Raw genomic sequence first — 17,515 nt, forward strand, 5'->3', positions numbered from 1 at the left:
TTTATCCAGTATGCCTCATACAGAGGTCTGATTGGTAAAGTTTATCTGTATAAATTAATTGAAACTTCCACGGTCATAATTCATCGCAAGCTGAGTAAGATAATGCAGGTATCCTCGTAAAATAATATATTTGAAATTAAATCGACGCCACTCAAACTCAATTCCCTAGGGGTGTCCCGAAGTTTACATGTTTCCAAAAACGAACGAGTCATCCCCCAGGCATCATTGGTATCCCAGAGTGAGGCATTTCCTACCTTGTTTGTCTGACGGAAACATTCAATAAATTAAACCCCATTTAAAATCCACCCTCTCCAAACAAAGTGCTTTTGAAACAGTGGAACATTAGGAGTCGCCAAGGGTTGCATTATCAGACGTTTTATCTTGGAAATTAAACCCTCCAGGGAACAACCATTTTGTGAACGAAATTTTCAAGTGCACTTTATTTAGTAAACATCAACATGATAGTTACGAGTAGGTATCTCTGTGTTGTATATTCTACATTTATGGCTGCTCATAGTTAGTTCTGTAGAAAGAGGAGACGATTTTCGTCAGTTTTAGAATTTCGACTCTATCATCTCCGCCTTCGTACGCGATCTGGTTTTCATATTATGATCGAATTACGAGGTTTATTGCATGAAAGTTGACCTATTTGAACCGATCAAGCAAAACTCTATCGAAAGTTCCTAACAAGATGCAGGTTTACGTACGCGTGGTGATGTGAGAGAAGAAATTGGAGATGGAATTCCTACCTACTGACTCGATGAACTGTTCTCAATGCCTTTGTACTGTCAACTTCATGTCTGAACATTTTGATTTGCAAAACTGAAGAGGAGGATGATGCAATGCCACCGCCATATATTAAGTGAGACGTGCATGTAGAAATTGAATACATTATATCCACTGAAACTGAAATGGCCGCAATGTTGATTAAATTCACAGTTCATACCTATTCCACAGCCCCTCAAGTCAATGTACTGACGAGAGCGATTAGGTTGAAGCACATCAACTTCAGTACCTACTGTACACATTCCATGAACTGATGATCATGAGATCTGTGCAGCAATAATCTCTGTAAAAGAGAATTCAACCAAAAACTTGATGAAATTTCAAAACTGACAAATTAGTAAGATCAAAGATGACTCAATTCACAATTGAAGCAATCAAGGTAAAGTGGACAATCACTTTTATGTTACCAGGTATTTAGGTACCAACTTAAGTTAGTCTTAAGTACCAATGTAGAGGCATGTCGAAGTTTCATTTTTACCAAATATCTATAGGTAATGGAAGAAGAGTAATCCTTGATGTAAGATTTTACGAGTGCCAAGTACCCATGTACCAATATGTACGTACAGGTACTCTTAAACATTTGTAGACTTGTGAGAATGAATCTTGGGTTTATTTTGAAAGAAAGGAAAAAAGAATAGGTAAATAAAAAAAAAATAAAATAAATAAATAAATAAGTTGTCTATATTGTCAATGCTAAGATTTCCCAAGGAAACTTCAAAATCTAAAATGGTCCTCACCTTCGTTCACCAAATGTAGATGATTGACTATTAGTTGAAGCTATCAGAAGTTAGCAAATGAACTTCAAATCAATTTATACCCAAGGTTGAAATAAGCTCAACGGAATTAGTTCGCTAAATTGGTCCTATTCCTTAAAAAATAATTTCGAGGTCGTTAGAGTCGATCGATGCAACGCCGATGGTCTTTTAGACGATATTTTAGACTTTCAGACGATGTCACTCAACCATAGTGTAAACGCACCTGAATTATTTGAACTGACTGCACTTGCTGCAGAGGTAATAGGAAAAATAAACCATTCTTTTCGAAACATAAAATAGGACACACCTATCCACTTGATATCTTCATAGCCTTCGGACTAAAGTGACGCAATCTTAGAACAACTTTATTGATCCGAATGATATTGGTATCTCATCGGGTATCCGGGAAGAGGAAGATAATGTTCGAATAAGTGCAATCAAGTTCAAGTCGCTTTGGGAGGTCTCCGAATCCAATTGAAATCCAATATGGGAATCGAACTTGCAGTCAGGAATTGGATTTCATGTCTAGGTTTGCTTTGAGGACCTGTAGTGCAGCTTTTTACATGGTTTTATTGAACTTGATATTGATATCTCTGCTCATCAGCGGATCTGTCATTGGAGTGCAAGGTTGACAGACTGGATTAACCAGAACACCCGCGTTGGGCTGAGTGTCCTCTGCATTTTATTGCAAATCCTGTTTGGCAAAAATGCAAATTTCGCCTTTTGATTACACTTAATCGGGATGAAGTCCAACACATAATTCATCTACGTATAACTTATAGCATGTACTCTGAAACTAAGTGATTGCACCTGTTATAGAAAGAACACAAATTAATGCCGTTTACATCGGATGTTTGGACACTTTTATCCGCTCGACCATAGTTTTCGTAATCACGTAGGTTATCCTTTCTTTGTAAAATATGAATCGATATTGTTTTATTTTTATTCCATATTTTGCACTGCGATCCCAATTCATCAAGAAGATTTCAGAGCCCCATCTCTATTTTGCCTCCGATTCATATCCGAACCATACTCGACAGTTCTCAACTTCAGTGTTGCATCGGGGACTCACAATTCTAACGGCGCTAAGCCTCACAGCAGCGTCAGCACGAATTTCAGGTCAGTGTGAGGATCCCATTGGGGGTCTTTCTGAAAGTTTACACGCTTATGACTATCAGCTGTGGCACGTACCTACAGCATCTACACTACATTAGTAGATTCTACAGCATACTAATTTCACTTAGACTGAAGGTGAACTCGAGATGAAAGTGAAGATGGCTAATCGCCGTTGACCTCACCTTGTGCCTTGTGGCCAAGATAATCTGCATGGAGAGGATATTAAGAGCACCATCTCGAGACAAATGTGACAATCATGCTGAACTCGAGATGAAAGTGAAGATGGCTAATCGCAGTTGACCTCACCTTGTGCCTTGTGGCCAAGATAATCTGCATGGAGAGGATATTAAGAGCACCATCTCGAGACAAATGTGACAATCATGTTGACGTCTCTAGTGATTTGTGGGTTTGGTGCCGATCTTGTAACGAGTTATTTTACCTCACCAAGCCCATTGACTTCAAGGTTGGAACATGGAACGTCACACAGTTTTTTTAACGAAATGACTATTTAAAAGCTTTCTGTCTTGACCTAACTAGTTAAAACTTTTCTTCTTTTACAATCCTCTCTTGGGTTGTCACCTTTTTCAGGAAGAAAAGAAATTCTAATATTTTTATCACCATCAGTTTTATCTGCGAATCTCCCGACCTGACCTTTTACATCGTCACTAAAAAGTGAATTTTACGAGGACATTTCCTTGTATGAAAGAAATCTCGTTTTTACTTTTTTCCACACGAAACTCCAAAGTGCATGCTTGTGGTGTGTCTGTGCTCTGACCTCCTACATTGGTGACCCGGAATGGAATGCAATTTATAGAACGTCAAGATGACATTTCAGAATCCGAGAAGAAAGTTCTATTCAATAGACGTAGAATTGTGGATAGCGGATACTTAAGTGTGTAAGGATAAGGATAGCCGAAATCTATTGTCCACGTCAGCCTCTCGGCCTATCTATTATCTATTGACTTTTGTCTATTTTATTATCTTTAATAGTCTCTCTTGTCGTAAATTCTCGACTTGACCGAATAATGGAGTGTATTGTAGATAGCGGATACTTAAGTGTGTAAGGATAAGGATAGCCGAAATCTATTGTCCACGTCAGCCTCTCGGCCTATATCTATTATCTATTGACTTTTGTCTATTTTATTATCTTTAATAGTCTCTCTTGTCGTAAATTCTCGACTTGACCGAATAATGGAGTGTAATAATCATTATTATCACATGCGATAGAAAGTTTCATGTGTTATTTCTCAGGTACAGGGTTCTGTATTTTGTTTGATTCAGCAAGACGTGGTGATATGTTTGCGTTTGTTGTAACTTTATTTAGCAGCATAGTAATAGTAAGGAGAAACCCGATATGCCACTTAGTTGCGTGATAAATTTAATGTATTTGGGGACTTTTTTAATGGGAGACATTGCTTCGACAAAGCGTGACATGACTTCAAGGTGATTTAGGTACACAGTGGAAGACGCGATCTAGAACCTTTAGTATAGGAATAAGCTCAATATAAACTTTAACGAACTTTAGCTCATTTATCAGAGTGTACTAGCTCTTTTGAGTTTGTTACGTGCGATTCAACCTAAGCTCTAGCTGGCGCGATTGTTGGTAGGTACCTATGAAAGTTCCAGTTAATGGAGCTGAAATTTTTCAAACATGAACCAGAAATGCTCCTCTCCCCACCTTTTTCTGAAATATAGTTTTCTCTATTGACTTGACTTGGACTCAAACCAGTAACCTCCAAGCCGCGCTAACCACTACACCTCTGTGGTTGGTCCATTAGTTCAAAAGTTTAGTATTACGCCATTTTATTGAGTTTAAAAGCTTTGTTATACACGTTCAAATGGCACTTCCAAAGTAGCACCAGAATCTCATCCAAGCAATATTCGAAGAGTTTAACAATAGGTATTGGAAATAAATGATCAAACAAATTGAATCTCCATGGTAAATATGCATCCAATATCCAGTCCGAACGAATCTGTCTCTCAGATGTTTGTCCGTTTTCTAGACACTCTATCTGAATGAACTTTGCTCGAAATTCTACAGAACTACTGTTCGTCTAGGGGACTTAATTAACTCATTAGAAAAGCAAGTGATAATATGCTATGATCACGAAAGAGTACCTATAAAGAACTTTGATGGTATGTTTGGTAAACAATAGCTGGTACAATATCAGCTCGTTTTCCAACGAGAATCTCGACCAATCATGTTCTTTATGTGCTCTCGATTCTAAATTCTAATGTTTAGAGTTTAGATTGTTTAGAATTTCCAAGCTGTAGAACAAAGAATTCTAAACTATCGAACACATCAAGAGATAATTGAAATAATTTCATTATTATCGGTACTTACCTGAATCTTAACAGATCCTAGACCTCCCTGTAGGTTCATATCGTCGCTGTCAATACGAACTATCGTAAGTGCAAAATCTCTATTTTTCAGGAGAGCCAAATAAAGATTTTGGTGATCTTTGAGAACCGGACAATAGAGGTTTATTTAGAAACCCATGACACCCAAGTGAATAATTTTAAATCTTTGACCCAGATCCGGTATCATGTCCGGACAATAGAGGTTTATTTAGAAACCCATGACACCCAAGTGAATAATTTTAAATCTTTGACCCAGATCCGGTATCATGTTATTATTTGCCACTCTTGTTTTCTGCTCACCATGCATGTAGAGTGAAGTTCTATACAGTGAACAGCTTGGTAGTGGGGGTTCTATGAACAGTGAATACCTACTTCATTGTAAGCTCCAGAATTTGTGTCCTCGTCCGAGACTCCGAGAGACGAAACTGGTTCGGACATTCGTGGGTTTTCGGTTTTCATCTTATCAATGTTTGCAATCACGAGACTGATAAAATAATAACCATGCATGTAGAGTGAAGTTCTATACAGTGAACAGCTTGGTAGTGGGGGTTCTATGAACAGTGAATACTTGATTGTAAGCTCCAGAATTTGTGTGATCGTCCGAGAGACGAAACTGGTTCGGACATTCGTGGGTTTTCGGTTTTCATCTTATCAATGTTTGCAATCACGAGACTGATAAAATAATAACGCCAAAATTAAAGAGTGGTTCTTGTGATGAAGCCGAATAAAAAGTTCAAAGTTTGGATTATGTTAGTTTGATGTGTACACATGTAATAAAATTATGCCTTTTCCATGCCCAGAGCCTTGAGAGATGCAAAGAAAAAGGTTTCGTGAAGAAAAATGATGTTAGAACATAAATGTAGATAATTAAAGGTAATTTCTGTCAGACGTTTTATCTTGGAAATTAAACCCTCCAGGGAACAACCATTTTGTGAACGAAATTTTCAAGTGCACTTTATTTAGTAAACATCAACATGATAGTTACGAGTAGGTATTTCTGTATTGTATATATTCTACATTTATGGCTGCTCAGTTAGTTCTGTAGAAAGAGGAGACGATTTTCGTTAGTTTTAGAATTTCGAATCATTTTCTTTCATTCAATTTCAAAGATTCAAAGAACTACAGCTACTCTGGAAAGTAAACATATAGCATACGACATACCTATCCGAGTGTTCTTTAAATGTGATTTTTATGGAGAAGATGCTTTACCCACCTTCCCGATAATTTATGGACTTGAAGCTTGTGATTTCTTCTTCTTGAATTTATATTTGTTTACTCTTCAACATGCATAGGTCAATTCGTTGCTATGCTTATATAGAGGCGCAGGATCAGGTAGTGCTCATAACCTCATAAGTAATTCTGATAGAATCTTCAATCTGAGAACAGCGCAGTGCAGGTCGTATTGTTTCCCAGACATCCATTGCTTGTAGGCATGTATAGAGGCGCAGGATCAGGTAGTGCTCATAAGTAATTCTGATAGAATCTTCAATCTGAGAACAGCGCAGTGCAGGTCGTATTGTTTCCCAGACATCCATTGCTTGTATGCATTGACTTTTGAGTAATTGCTTCTATCATCTCCGCCTTCGTACGCGATCTGGTTTTCATATTATGATCGAATTACGAGGTTTATTGCATGAAAGTTAACCTATTTGAACCGATCAAGCAAAACTCTATCGAAAGTTCCTAACAAGATGCAGGTTTACGTACGCGTGGTGACGTGAGAGAAGAAATTTGAGATGGAATTCCTACCTACTGACTCGATGAACTGTTCTCAATGCCTTTGTACTGTCAACTCGATGTCTGAACATTTTGATTTGCAAAACTGAAGAGGAGGATGATGCAACGCCACCGCCATATATCAAGTGAGACGTGCATGTAGAAATTGAATACATTATATCCACTGAAACTGAAATGGCCGCAATGTTGATTAAATTCACAGTTCATATTCCACAGCCCCTCAAGTCAACGTACTGACGAGAGCGATTAGATTGAAGCTCATCAACTTCAGTACTGTACAGACTGTACACATTCCATGAACTGATGATCATGTGAGATCTGTGCAGCAATAATCTCTGTAAAAGAGAATTCAACCAAAAACTTGATGAAATTTCAAAACTGAAAAATTAGTAAGATCAAAGATGACTCAATTGAAGCAATCAAGGTAAAGTGGACAATCACTTTTATGTTACCAGGTATTTGGGTACCAACTTAAGTTAGTCTTAAGTAGCAATGTAGAGGCATGTCGAAATTTCATTTTTACCAAATATCTATAGGTAATGGAAGAAGAGTAATCCTTGATGTAGGATTTTACGAGTGCCAAGTACCTATGTACTAATAATTATGTACGTACAGGTACATTTGTAAACTTGTGAGAATGAATCTTGGGTTTATTTTGAAAGAAAGGGGGAAAATAATAATAATAATAATAATAATCACCGGAGGTTCTGAACCTCCCACACCGCGGGGGGAGGGGGAGAGGTACTATTATTGTAAGCTCTTCGGTTTCTGGGGGTCTTTGGTGACGAGGATGAAAGAGTGAAGACGGCAGGAGGGAAGTTTTTCTTCCAGAGGTTTGATATAGGATAGAGTGAACTGTAACTACTAAGGTCTTATCGTCCGAAACCGATGAGGGAAGGAATAATCGACAGTCTAAATAAAGCTACTGCTAAATAAATAACTACTGCTAACGAAAAGAAACACCTACCTTTAGTACCTTTGTAGAACTGACAGTTACACACCCAAGTCCCAAAGTCTATCACCTTCTATCTTCTAAAACTATTTTTCCAGTTGCCCCAGTAATTTCATTGTTCTAAAGTCCGGAACAACATGCCACAAATAGAAGAGAAAACCAAAAGCCTGCTTGAACTTTGCAAAGAAAAGGTCTGAAAAGTCTCTGAATCCCTTTACCCCAACCTGTTCAAAGGACTGAAGAGGCCTCATATTCACAAGAGCTATGTGAAAGTTAGCACTGCAACATATGAAGTTCGGTCCTAACAAAGTACCAATGGACCTCTAACAAAGTACCAACTCTAACATTTCAGACTAAAATAACCTCGCTTTAGTTTATTATTGACGCATTTTTATGGGTTTTATTTCGAACCTTGTGCTAAGAAGTCCTTTATGCGAACCGAAAGTTATAGTCAAGTTGTTGCACCGTTAAGTGCAACATACATAATACACATACAGGTAGGTAGATGGTTGGGTTCGGTGCCATTTTAAGGGGGTAGTTAAAATTAAAAATAATACCATAAAAATAAACATGTTGAAAAAATGGTATCTACCTACCTACTTTTTTTTTTTTTTTTTTTTTTTTTTATGGGTTTGCTTGTAGTTTGATATGTAATAAAATTATGCCTTTTCCATACCCAGAGCCTTGAGAGATGCAAAGAAAAAGGTTTCGTGAAGAAAAATGATGTTAGAACATAAATGTAGATAATTAAAGGTAATTTCTGCAGTGTTTACCTAAGCAAGTATTCTACTTATCACTCAAGTATCATCTCAACTCGCAAAGAGGCCGCGCTGGTACTTTTCATCTTCCATTTAAAAATCGCGTTTTCAACGTGATTACCTCCTATAGCTATTTCATGTTTTGGTTACATGCACTTGAGTTCTATCAAGATGCTAACACAGGCTCAAGTATCATCTCAACTCGCAAAGAGGCCGCTGATACTTTTCATCTTCCATTTGAAATCGCGTTTTCAACGTGATTACCTCCTATAGCTATTTCATGTTTTGGTTACATGCACTTGAGTTCTATCAAGATGCTAACACAGGCTCAGTGAGTTCAAAGTCCGACCATCCTATTCCTGTTTCTCTGTACCTCCAGACTTTATTATTGGTTTTCATAGCACGAAGCCCTTCAAGTGTTTTGATAATGAAACAAAATATTATGAAACATTAACGTTCTCGATTCGATGTAGTTTGGTTGCATTGTCGGACTTGTTCAAGAAGAAGGGTTTGTTATATGCTATATGCTTGTTTGTTGCTTCTCATGAGAGGAAGTTACTAAGTGCATTGGCAGGTTTTACATGGAGGATGAGAGCTACATGTAGACGCCCCATTGGCTTGGCCTGTTATGAATGACGATGTAGACCAAACTTGTTCAAGAAGAAGGGTTTGTTATATGCTATATGCTTGTTTGTTGCTTCTCATGAGAGGAAGTTACCAAGTGCATTGGCAGGTTTTACATGGAGGATGAGAGCTACATGTAGACGCCCCATTGGCTTGGCCTGTTATGAATGACGATGTAGACCAAAGTTGTGTGGTGTAGCAAGGGTTTCGCGAGGACATTATACTGATCTTTGCATAGCTAAACACCTGTCTAATGTCTAGGATACTTATCTGTAGGCGGATAAGGTCCCGGTGTTATTACCGTTAAATTTCCGTATACTTAGTATCAAAGACATTTGATACCTTTTGATTATACAGGCCATAAAAAAAAACTTCGGGATGTTTGTTTCCTTCTAGTTTAACACAATAGCTGACACTTATAGGTAGATACTATGTAGGTACACCTACTATTGGGCAGACTTCATCGGTATTCTGGGTTGAAAAGAAAGCACGTCAAATCTTCAATCACTATTTTTTTTTTTTTAATTTTATTTACTTTCGCGTTTATTTTTTATTTTCGCCTTTGTTATGCAAAATCTTCACTCCAGAGGGCGCGGTATCCCCTGCTGTTACATTACGCTGTTGCCAAGTTTCACAATCGGAGAAGAAACACCAAAGCCATTAACCCACAAGAGTCGAAGCTTACATTAAAGTCACACCAAACTTGTCCCTTCCCTCTTTTTCGCTAATATCTCAGTCGCTTCACGTCAGAGTGCATCGAGGAAACAAAATTTCCTACTATTTTCATTATTATTTTGACATGTTTACTCGGTACCGGTCCGGAGTTAAATTTCAGCTAGATCCAATGGAGAAAAAAAAAGTTCGGCTCTTATGGGTTAATGATTCAAAAGACAAAGTTCAAACTTGGCTCTCACATCTCATGTATCATCCGAAATCTCCCATTCTGACCCAGTCACACACTAAGAGGCTGTGGGACTCTGGCTGTGATAATCAGCATAAATCAAAAATACCGGAGGTTCTGAACCTCCCACACTGCGGGGGGAGGGGGAGAGGTACTATTATTGTAAGCTCTTCGGTTTCTGGGGGTCTTTGGTGACGAGGATGAAAGAGTGAAGACGGCAGGAGGGAAGTTTTTCTTCCAGAGGTTTGATATAGGATAGAGAGAACTGTAACTGCTAAGGTCTTATCGTTCGAAACCGAAGAGGGAAGGAATAACCGACAGTCTAAATAAAGCTACTGCTAAATAAATAACTACTGCTAACGAAAAGAAACACCTACCTTTAGTACCTTTGTAGGACTGACAGTTAACACCCAAAGTCTATCACCTTCTATCTTCTAAAATTATTTTTCCGGTTGCCCCACAGTAATTTCATTGTTCTAAAGTCAGGAACAACATGGTTACCACAAATAGAAGAGAAAACCAAAAGCCTGCTTGAACTTTGCAAAGAAAAGGTCTGAAAAGTCTCTGAATCCCTTTACGTCTTTTACCCCAACCTGTTCAAAGGACTGAAGAGGCCTCATATTCACAAGAGCTATATGTGAAAGTTAGCACTGCAACATATATGAAGTTCGGTCCTAACAAAGTACCAATGGACCTCTAACAAAGTACCAACTCTACATTTCAGACTAAAATAACCTCGCTTTAGTTTATTATTGACGCATTTTTATGGGTTTTATTTCGAACCTTGTGCTACGAAGTCCTTTATGCGAACCGAAAGTTATAGTCAAGTTGTTGCACCGTTAGTGCAACATACATAATACACATACTGGTAGGTAGATGGTTGGGTTCGGTGCCATTTTTAGGGGGTAGGTAAAATTAAAAATAATACCATAAAAATAAACATGTTGAAAAAATGGTATCTAGGTACCTACCTACTTTTTTTTTTTTTTTTTTTTTTATTTTTTGCTCGATTCAGTTTTTAGGAGACACTGAATTCAGTTCAAAAACTTGTTTTTACCAAGAAGTACTTAGGTAGCTACTTTTTTACGGTAAGGTTTGTAAGTAGGTATCTCTTATGTTGTGATTGAAGGATTTTTTCCCCCATAGGGCAATCAATTTTTTTACTTTTTTTTTGTAGCTCGGTAGGTGGTAGGTAGGTATGTAATTTTGCTAATCATTCAAATTAGCCAGTTATCTAAAATTCACTCAAATTTGATAATAATACCTACCTAATGCTTGGGGAAAAAAAACTTACACACCTCTAGGTATTTCAAATTAAATTTGACCACTTTAGAGTTATTAGTGCTGTTCCAGTTTTCGAACAAAAAAAAAATCTACCTACCCTTTTTCGCTAGTTACAAAATTTAAAGGACTAGTAATTACCTACATATTTACAAATTAAGAAACAAAAAAGTCACGGTACCATATTTATTCACTTCAACTCATCATGTCTGATGACAGTGATGACTCAAAGTCCTCTAGATTTGGTCTTTTATTTATTTGTGGTACTCTTCTGTCCAGTTAAGTGATTCTGGTGGCATTCCGGTTAGTGTATTTCTCAAGTCTGTCTTGTCTGCAAATGTACTTATTGGGAAGCTCACATCCTTTACAACCTGTCCAATCGAATACACTTTGAATCTGGTTTTTGTATTATTTCCAATGGAATTATTGGAACTTTAGATGATATACTGGCCGTCTGGGAGTCTTTTTAAGGATTTTATAAAATAAACGACTCGGATTTTTTTCTTCAGTGTATTTCTCAAGTCTGTCTTGTCTGCAAATGTACTTATTGGGAAGCTCACATCCTTTACAACCTGTCCAATTGAATACACTTTGAATCTGGTTTTTGTATTATTTCCAGTGGAATTATTGGAACTTTAGATGATATACTGGCCGTCTGGGAGTCTTTTTAAGGATTTTATAAAATAAACGACTCGGATTTTTTTCTTTGCTTTATTCTGATCACATTTATCATCGGATATTTCATCGAAAAAAATTATTATTGCTTTGAAATTGGTTATTCTTGAGTGGTTGTGCAATGGATGGAATTGAGGAATTTCTTCTTGTTTTTATTAAAAGTCAGGTTTGTTTACAAGTCGATTTGTGTTTCAGGATATTTTACACATTCAATTGTGTTTTCTGTTTGAATTATTTATTTGTCAATGATGGGAAGCAATGTTCGCTTGAACCCTTTCTTCGAGGGGTCAGTACCTATGTCCTATATGGAATAGCTTCCTGTAAAATGATTCACAGATTTTAGAAAATAAAACTATCAATGAGACTCAAACTAGGGAATTGACTTCTCGAGCTTCTGGTTCCATTAAAAAAAAAGTATTAAAACGCGAAGAAAAAAGCTACCAGGTAGGTACTTCAGTGTTTGATAACCAAATAATATCCATAACCACTCGTCCAACCACGTTAGCACTAAACTTCATGCTGACTTGAACGCCCATTCAAAACATTGCCACACCCATACGTAACTGAAGATCATTCGATGGCTCGCAAAGCCAAATCATTTGCTGACTCATCCAACCACGTTAGCACTAAACTTCATGCTGACTTGAACGCCCGTTCAAAACATTGCCACACCCATACGTAACTGAAGATCATTCGATGGCTCGCAAAGCCAAATCATTTGCTCCAATGCTTTCACCATAAAACCTGCTTGATCCACTGAAGTATATAAATCTTGATCCATGCACCTTTTCCACGTAGGGAGCTGAGACACGCTATAAATACCGTGTACTTACACTGTTTCATGTTGTAAAGGTGTCTTAATCTGGGTTCCAAGACAAGATTTAGATGTGTCCTTCTATGTCCTTGAGATCTATTCTTATCTGCCTGAGACATCTTCATCATAACAAGTATGCACCTCACGATTGCCTGAAATCACCCAATGCTCAGTGTTTCACTAGTCTCAGAGCCCGTTCCCACTTATCGCGAGTTTCACCCGATTTTTTTCCAAATGTTCTGTAGGCAATGTAATTAAGGCTCCGCCCCGCCAAGTCAAGAAAGTTTGACCGCTTTAAATAAGAGTGTTCCCACTATAGTACTATACACGACACGATTCTTTTGCGAACGACACAAAATGTCCTTCTAGGCAATGTTGGCGATTTAATTTAAATGAGAGTGTTCCTACCCAAATGTTCTGTAGGCAATGTAATTAAGGAGCGCGGTAGCGCTCCGCCCCGCCAAGTCAAGAAAGTTTGACCGCTTTAAATAAGAGTGTTCCCACTATACACGACACGATTCTTTTGCGAACGACACAAAATGTCCTTCTAGGCAATGTTGGCGATTTAATTTAAATGAGAGTGTTCCTACTATACACGACACGATTTTTTCCGAACGACAAGTGGGAATGGTCTCTCAAGGTACGACAAGGTTACAAGTTCATTTCATACGAGAGAAATATAATAACTTTTATGGTTGTAAGTTTTAACAAGCATGGTAAATGTACTCAGGTAGTGGAAGGTATCTTCAGAAAACACTTTCGTAGCTTTTATGAATTAATTATTCTGTGAGAACGTCTTAATGAACTGTGAACGCTGGGATGCTAAGGCAGATTTTATACTGCTCCTCTATCATGTCATGCAGATTTTGAGAAAGTAGCCATCTTGTAGGATCTTCCTGCGCTTTCTTAATTTATTATGACTATTATGAGTTTTGCTGAGATATGGGAGGAATGGGTGAAGCATGTTTATTACAATGACTTGATTAGGTATTAGTTACATGTGAATGTACAATGTACGAGCATTAGTTGGAGAGAAATAATTTATGATTTGTTCTAGGCTTCCAGGACATCAACAGAGAGAATAATCTGTCAAATGAAGCAGCCCTAATTCCCTAATCCTTCAAGAGTTACATGACTATTATGAGTTTTGCTGAGATATGGGAGGAATAGGTGAAGCATGTTTATTACAATGACTTTATTAGGTATTAGTTGCATGTGAATGTACAATGTACGAGTATTAGTTCGAGAGAATATGATTTGTTCTAGGCTTCCAGGACATCAACAGAGAGAATAATCTGTCAAATGAAGCAGCCCTAATTCCCTAATCCTTCAAGAGTTAGCAGATTGACTATAAAAACCAACTCCCATTGAGTACACATCACATTATAGGTACCTAGCTTGTATACCTATAATATTCACAGGTTGCTAAAGCCAACAACCCAAATGTCCTGGTTTACTCAAAGACCTGATCAAATCAAACAACCACAACATATGAATTTCATGTAGAACATTAAAGACTACATGGATGAAATACTATATGGTCATAAAGGGCGTGATTTCTCCCATGGCAATCTTTGCCATTAAACATAAATACAGCAGTAAAGAATCACCAGTCTTGTCGCTAACCTCCAGGTAGATATAAAAAATAAATTAAGGCTAATGTAACAACGGTAATAAACCATCAACATATTTGTTTGGAGGGCCCATGTAAAATGTCCATAAAGCATACAAACAACTACCTACTCCCCGTTGGTACAGACACTTTAACATCCAAAACATTACATAAAAGACCTCCTTATAAAAATAAATTATTAGAGCCACTTTTTTTTCCTACGTTGCCAAATTTTGTCCATAAAGCATACAAACAGAACTACCTACTCCCCGTTGGTACAAACACTTTAACATCCAAAACATTACATAAAAGACCTCCTTATAAAAATAAATTATTAGAGCCACTTTTTTTTCCTACGTTGCCAAATTTATTTAAATTGCAAACCCTGGAGGGCAATATCTTCGTAGATTTCTCCTGGTGGGATTACACTGTCTGCTTGGTTAGACTGTTTGGTGTTTTGGCAAGATTTGAAACATGTGGAGGGATTGGTTTCAAACCATATCTGGTTACTCTTGTTAGATGGGTATCTACAGATTCTGTTATTTTATCTCTTCTTGATTTTTATGATAATGGAATTTTTTTGTCCGTGTGGTAGTGTGGTGTGCTTGAAATGTCACCCTTCCTAGATGCTCGAACCACCGATTATAATGATTATTTATTTATCAAACTATCTAGTACATACCTACCTATGGACAGCGATAAATAGAAAAGAACCATCGATAAAGAGAATTGCCTTATGGATGGTTCTTTCCTCCTTAATGCTGTTCTTATTTTTTTCTTAGATAGGTACATATCAGTGGTTCTTATATACAACATGTCAATGGATTGGTACATCTTTGTTAGTGGATCAGGTAGGTACCACTATGTAACCAAACTACTCAGCACATTGCTAGAGCTTTGCCTAGTTTGCCTACACTCTTATTATGTGTGTATTGCTCTAGGCCAGTCTAGCCAATGTCTCTCTCATCTAAACCATTCGTCGATCGACGAGGTGAATCTATGTTGTCGAGGCAGTTTATGGTTCCAGTCGACATCGATCGACCACCAATGGACGGCGTCGACTATGTGTGGAAACAACTTAATAAATGTTCATAAACAATGCTCAAATTTAATGCTTGCTGCCACAGCAGAGGCAAATGATTAATACCAGTGATAAATGAAATCAAATACCTTCTAGTAACCATAATGAAGTACACCTACTTAATAGATGATATCACAAATATACTCTTACCTAGTGGTTACTGTCGTTTATGGTTCCAGTCGACATCGATCGACCACCAATGGACGGCGTCGAAATATGTGTGGAAACAATTTAATAAATGTTCATAAACAATGCTCAAATGCTAGCTGCCACGGCAGAGGCAAATGATTAATACCATCAGTGATAAATGAAATCAAATACCTCCTAACTCGTAGTAACCATAATGAAGTAGGTACACCTACTTAATAGATGATATCACAAATATACTCTTACCTAGTGGTTACTGTATCGACCTTACAAAAGCTCTCCAATACGTGTCAGCTAACAAATTATGCTGGATTAACCCATGAGAACCGAGGCCTACATTAAAGTCACACCAAACTAGACCAAACTCTTCTCTCTTTTTCGCCAATATGTCAGTCGTTCCACATCAGCATGCATCGGGGATTTGACCATAAGTTAGAAAATAAAATTTCCTACTATTTTCAATATTAGGTATTTGACTCATTTACTCAGTACCGGACCCGAGTTAGAAGCGGTTAAATTGGAGCAAGATCTAAAAAAAAAAGATTGGCTCTTATGGGTTAAAGCTATCTCTGGTAAGAGGCTAATGTGTGACAATAATATAATAGCTAACCTATACTTAACTATGGTATCAAGGTGTTCTTGATTAATTCATTACCATAGCCGAGGTTAAGAAGGGTTCAAGAGTGTTCTATTGTTACCCTATATACCAGGGGTGGCCATAACGTGGCTCACAAGGCAATCTTGTACAGGTCTCTAAATGCATCTCAAATTTGTTTTGAGTCCTCACGATGGTTGACTGCGGTTCAGGACGAGCCAGCCACTTTAACATGGCTAGAGCTAGAGACCATCACCCCGGTGTATAGCAAATACAAAAAGATATCTTTATTCTGCTATTGCCATTCGGCGAAAGCTAAAGCCGCTAAAACAACAACAACAACAACAACACATTGCTTGTGAATTCTACTGTCCATTCTATTGATTTTTCAGGACGAGCATGTTGGAGCTTGGGCAATGCCCATGCTGCCAGGGGCAATCACGAGAAGGCGCTGTACTTTGCTACCAAACATTTGGAAATCTCCAAACAGGTAATTAATATTGAATGGTCCGTCTAGCTGAACATCATAAAGAAAAACGGTAGGTGCCTTTTTTTAATTTCGTTAAACCAGAACAGTAGTTAATATCTCGTACCTAATGGAGTGGTCAACACCCCCGGGCTTTTGACTCGGGAGTTATGAGTTCGAGTTCTGGGGAACGCGGAGTTTTTCTTCTTCCTTCTAGCCTTTTCCTGTTTAACAAGCAGGGTCCGTCCCTCCGGGAATTTTTTAGCCCGTAGTGATTAGAGAAAATCAGTACCTATGTACTTACCTAATTTGTTTAATATTCAGTTTATTATTATTCTTGATATGATTTTTTGATTTTACTTTCATGTAATGATTTAAAATCAAGACTAGAGCCCGTTCTCCCTTTATTCCCAATATAATGTTTAAGTCACCCATCCATTTATTGGCCTTCCTCGGCGTAGCTTAACATAGGTAACGCTAAAACCGGTCTTAAATGATCGACTGAAGTGTTATCTAAAACTTTCTCGCTTTGAGTTCATAGGTCGTCGCGACAAATTTCAAGATCAGAGCTCATTTGTGTGAGAAAATGAGAAAAAAAAAATCCCACAATTAGTCAATTAACTTTAAGTCACCCATCCATTTATTGGCCTTGCTCGGCGTAGCTTAACATAGATAACGCTAAAACCGGTCTTAAATGATCGACTGAAGTGTTACCTGAAACTTTCTCGCTTTGAGTTCATAGGTCGTCGCGACAAATTTCAAGATCAGAGCTCATTATTTTGTGTGAGAAAATGTGAAAAAAAAAAAAAAAAAAAAAAAAAAAAAAAAAAAAAACCCCAAATTTACAAAAAAAA

At 37.6% G+C, this 17,515-nt stretch overlaps 1 protein-coding gene and 1 long non-coding RNA gene across 2 annotated transcripts in view; both read left to right on the forward strand.

Moving 5' to 3' along the window:
• Nucleotides 1–4,826: 4,826 nt before the first annotated feature.
• LOC113470235 lies at nt 4,827–5,324 on the forward strand. Its single transcript, XR_003393362.1, has 3 exons — nt 4,827–5,043; nt 5,125–5,139; nt 5,221–5,324. It is a non-coding gene; the product is annotated as an uncharacterized LOC113470235 (long non-coding RNA).
• Nucleotides 5,325–15,186: 9,862 nt separating this feature from the next.
• Nucleotides 15,187–17,515, forward strand: part of LOC103515988 (cadherin-99C-like) — a 38,220-nt gene continuing 35,891 nt past the window's right edge. Inside the window, exons 1-2 of the mRNA XM_017446885.1 lie at nt 15,187–15,223; nt 16,588–16,685. Of these exons, the coding sequence (XP_017302374.1) occupies nt 15,187–15,223; nt 16,588–16,685 (135 nt within the window). The remainder of the gene's footprint in view (nt 15,224–16,587; nt 16,686–17,515) is intronic.

This window comes from Diaphorina citri, unplaced genomic scaffold, assembly GCF_000475195.1.
Source record: "Diaphorina citri unplaced genomic scaffold, Diaci psyllid genome assembly version 1.1 scaffold1456, whole genome shotgun sequence".
NCBI lineage: Eukaryota > Metazoa > Arthropoda > Insecta > Hemiptera > Psyllidae > Diaphorina > Diaphorina citri.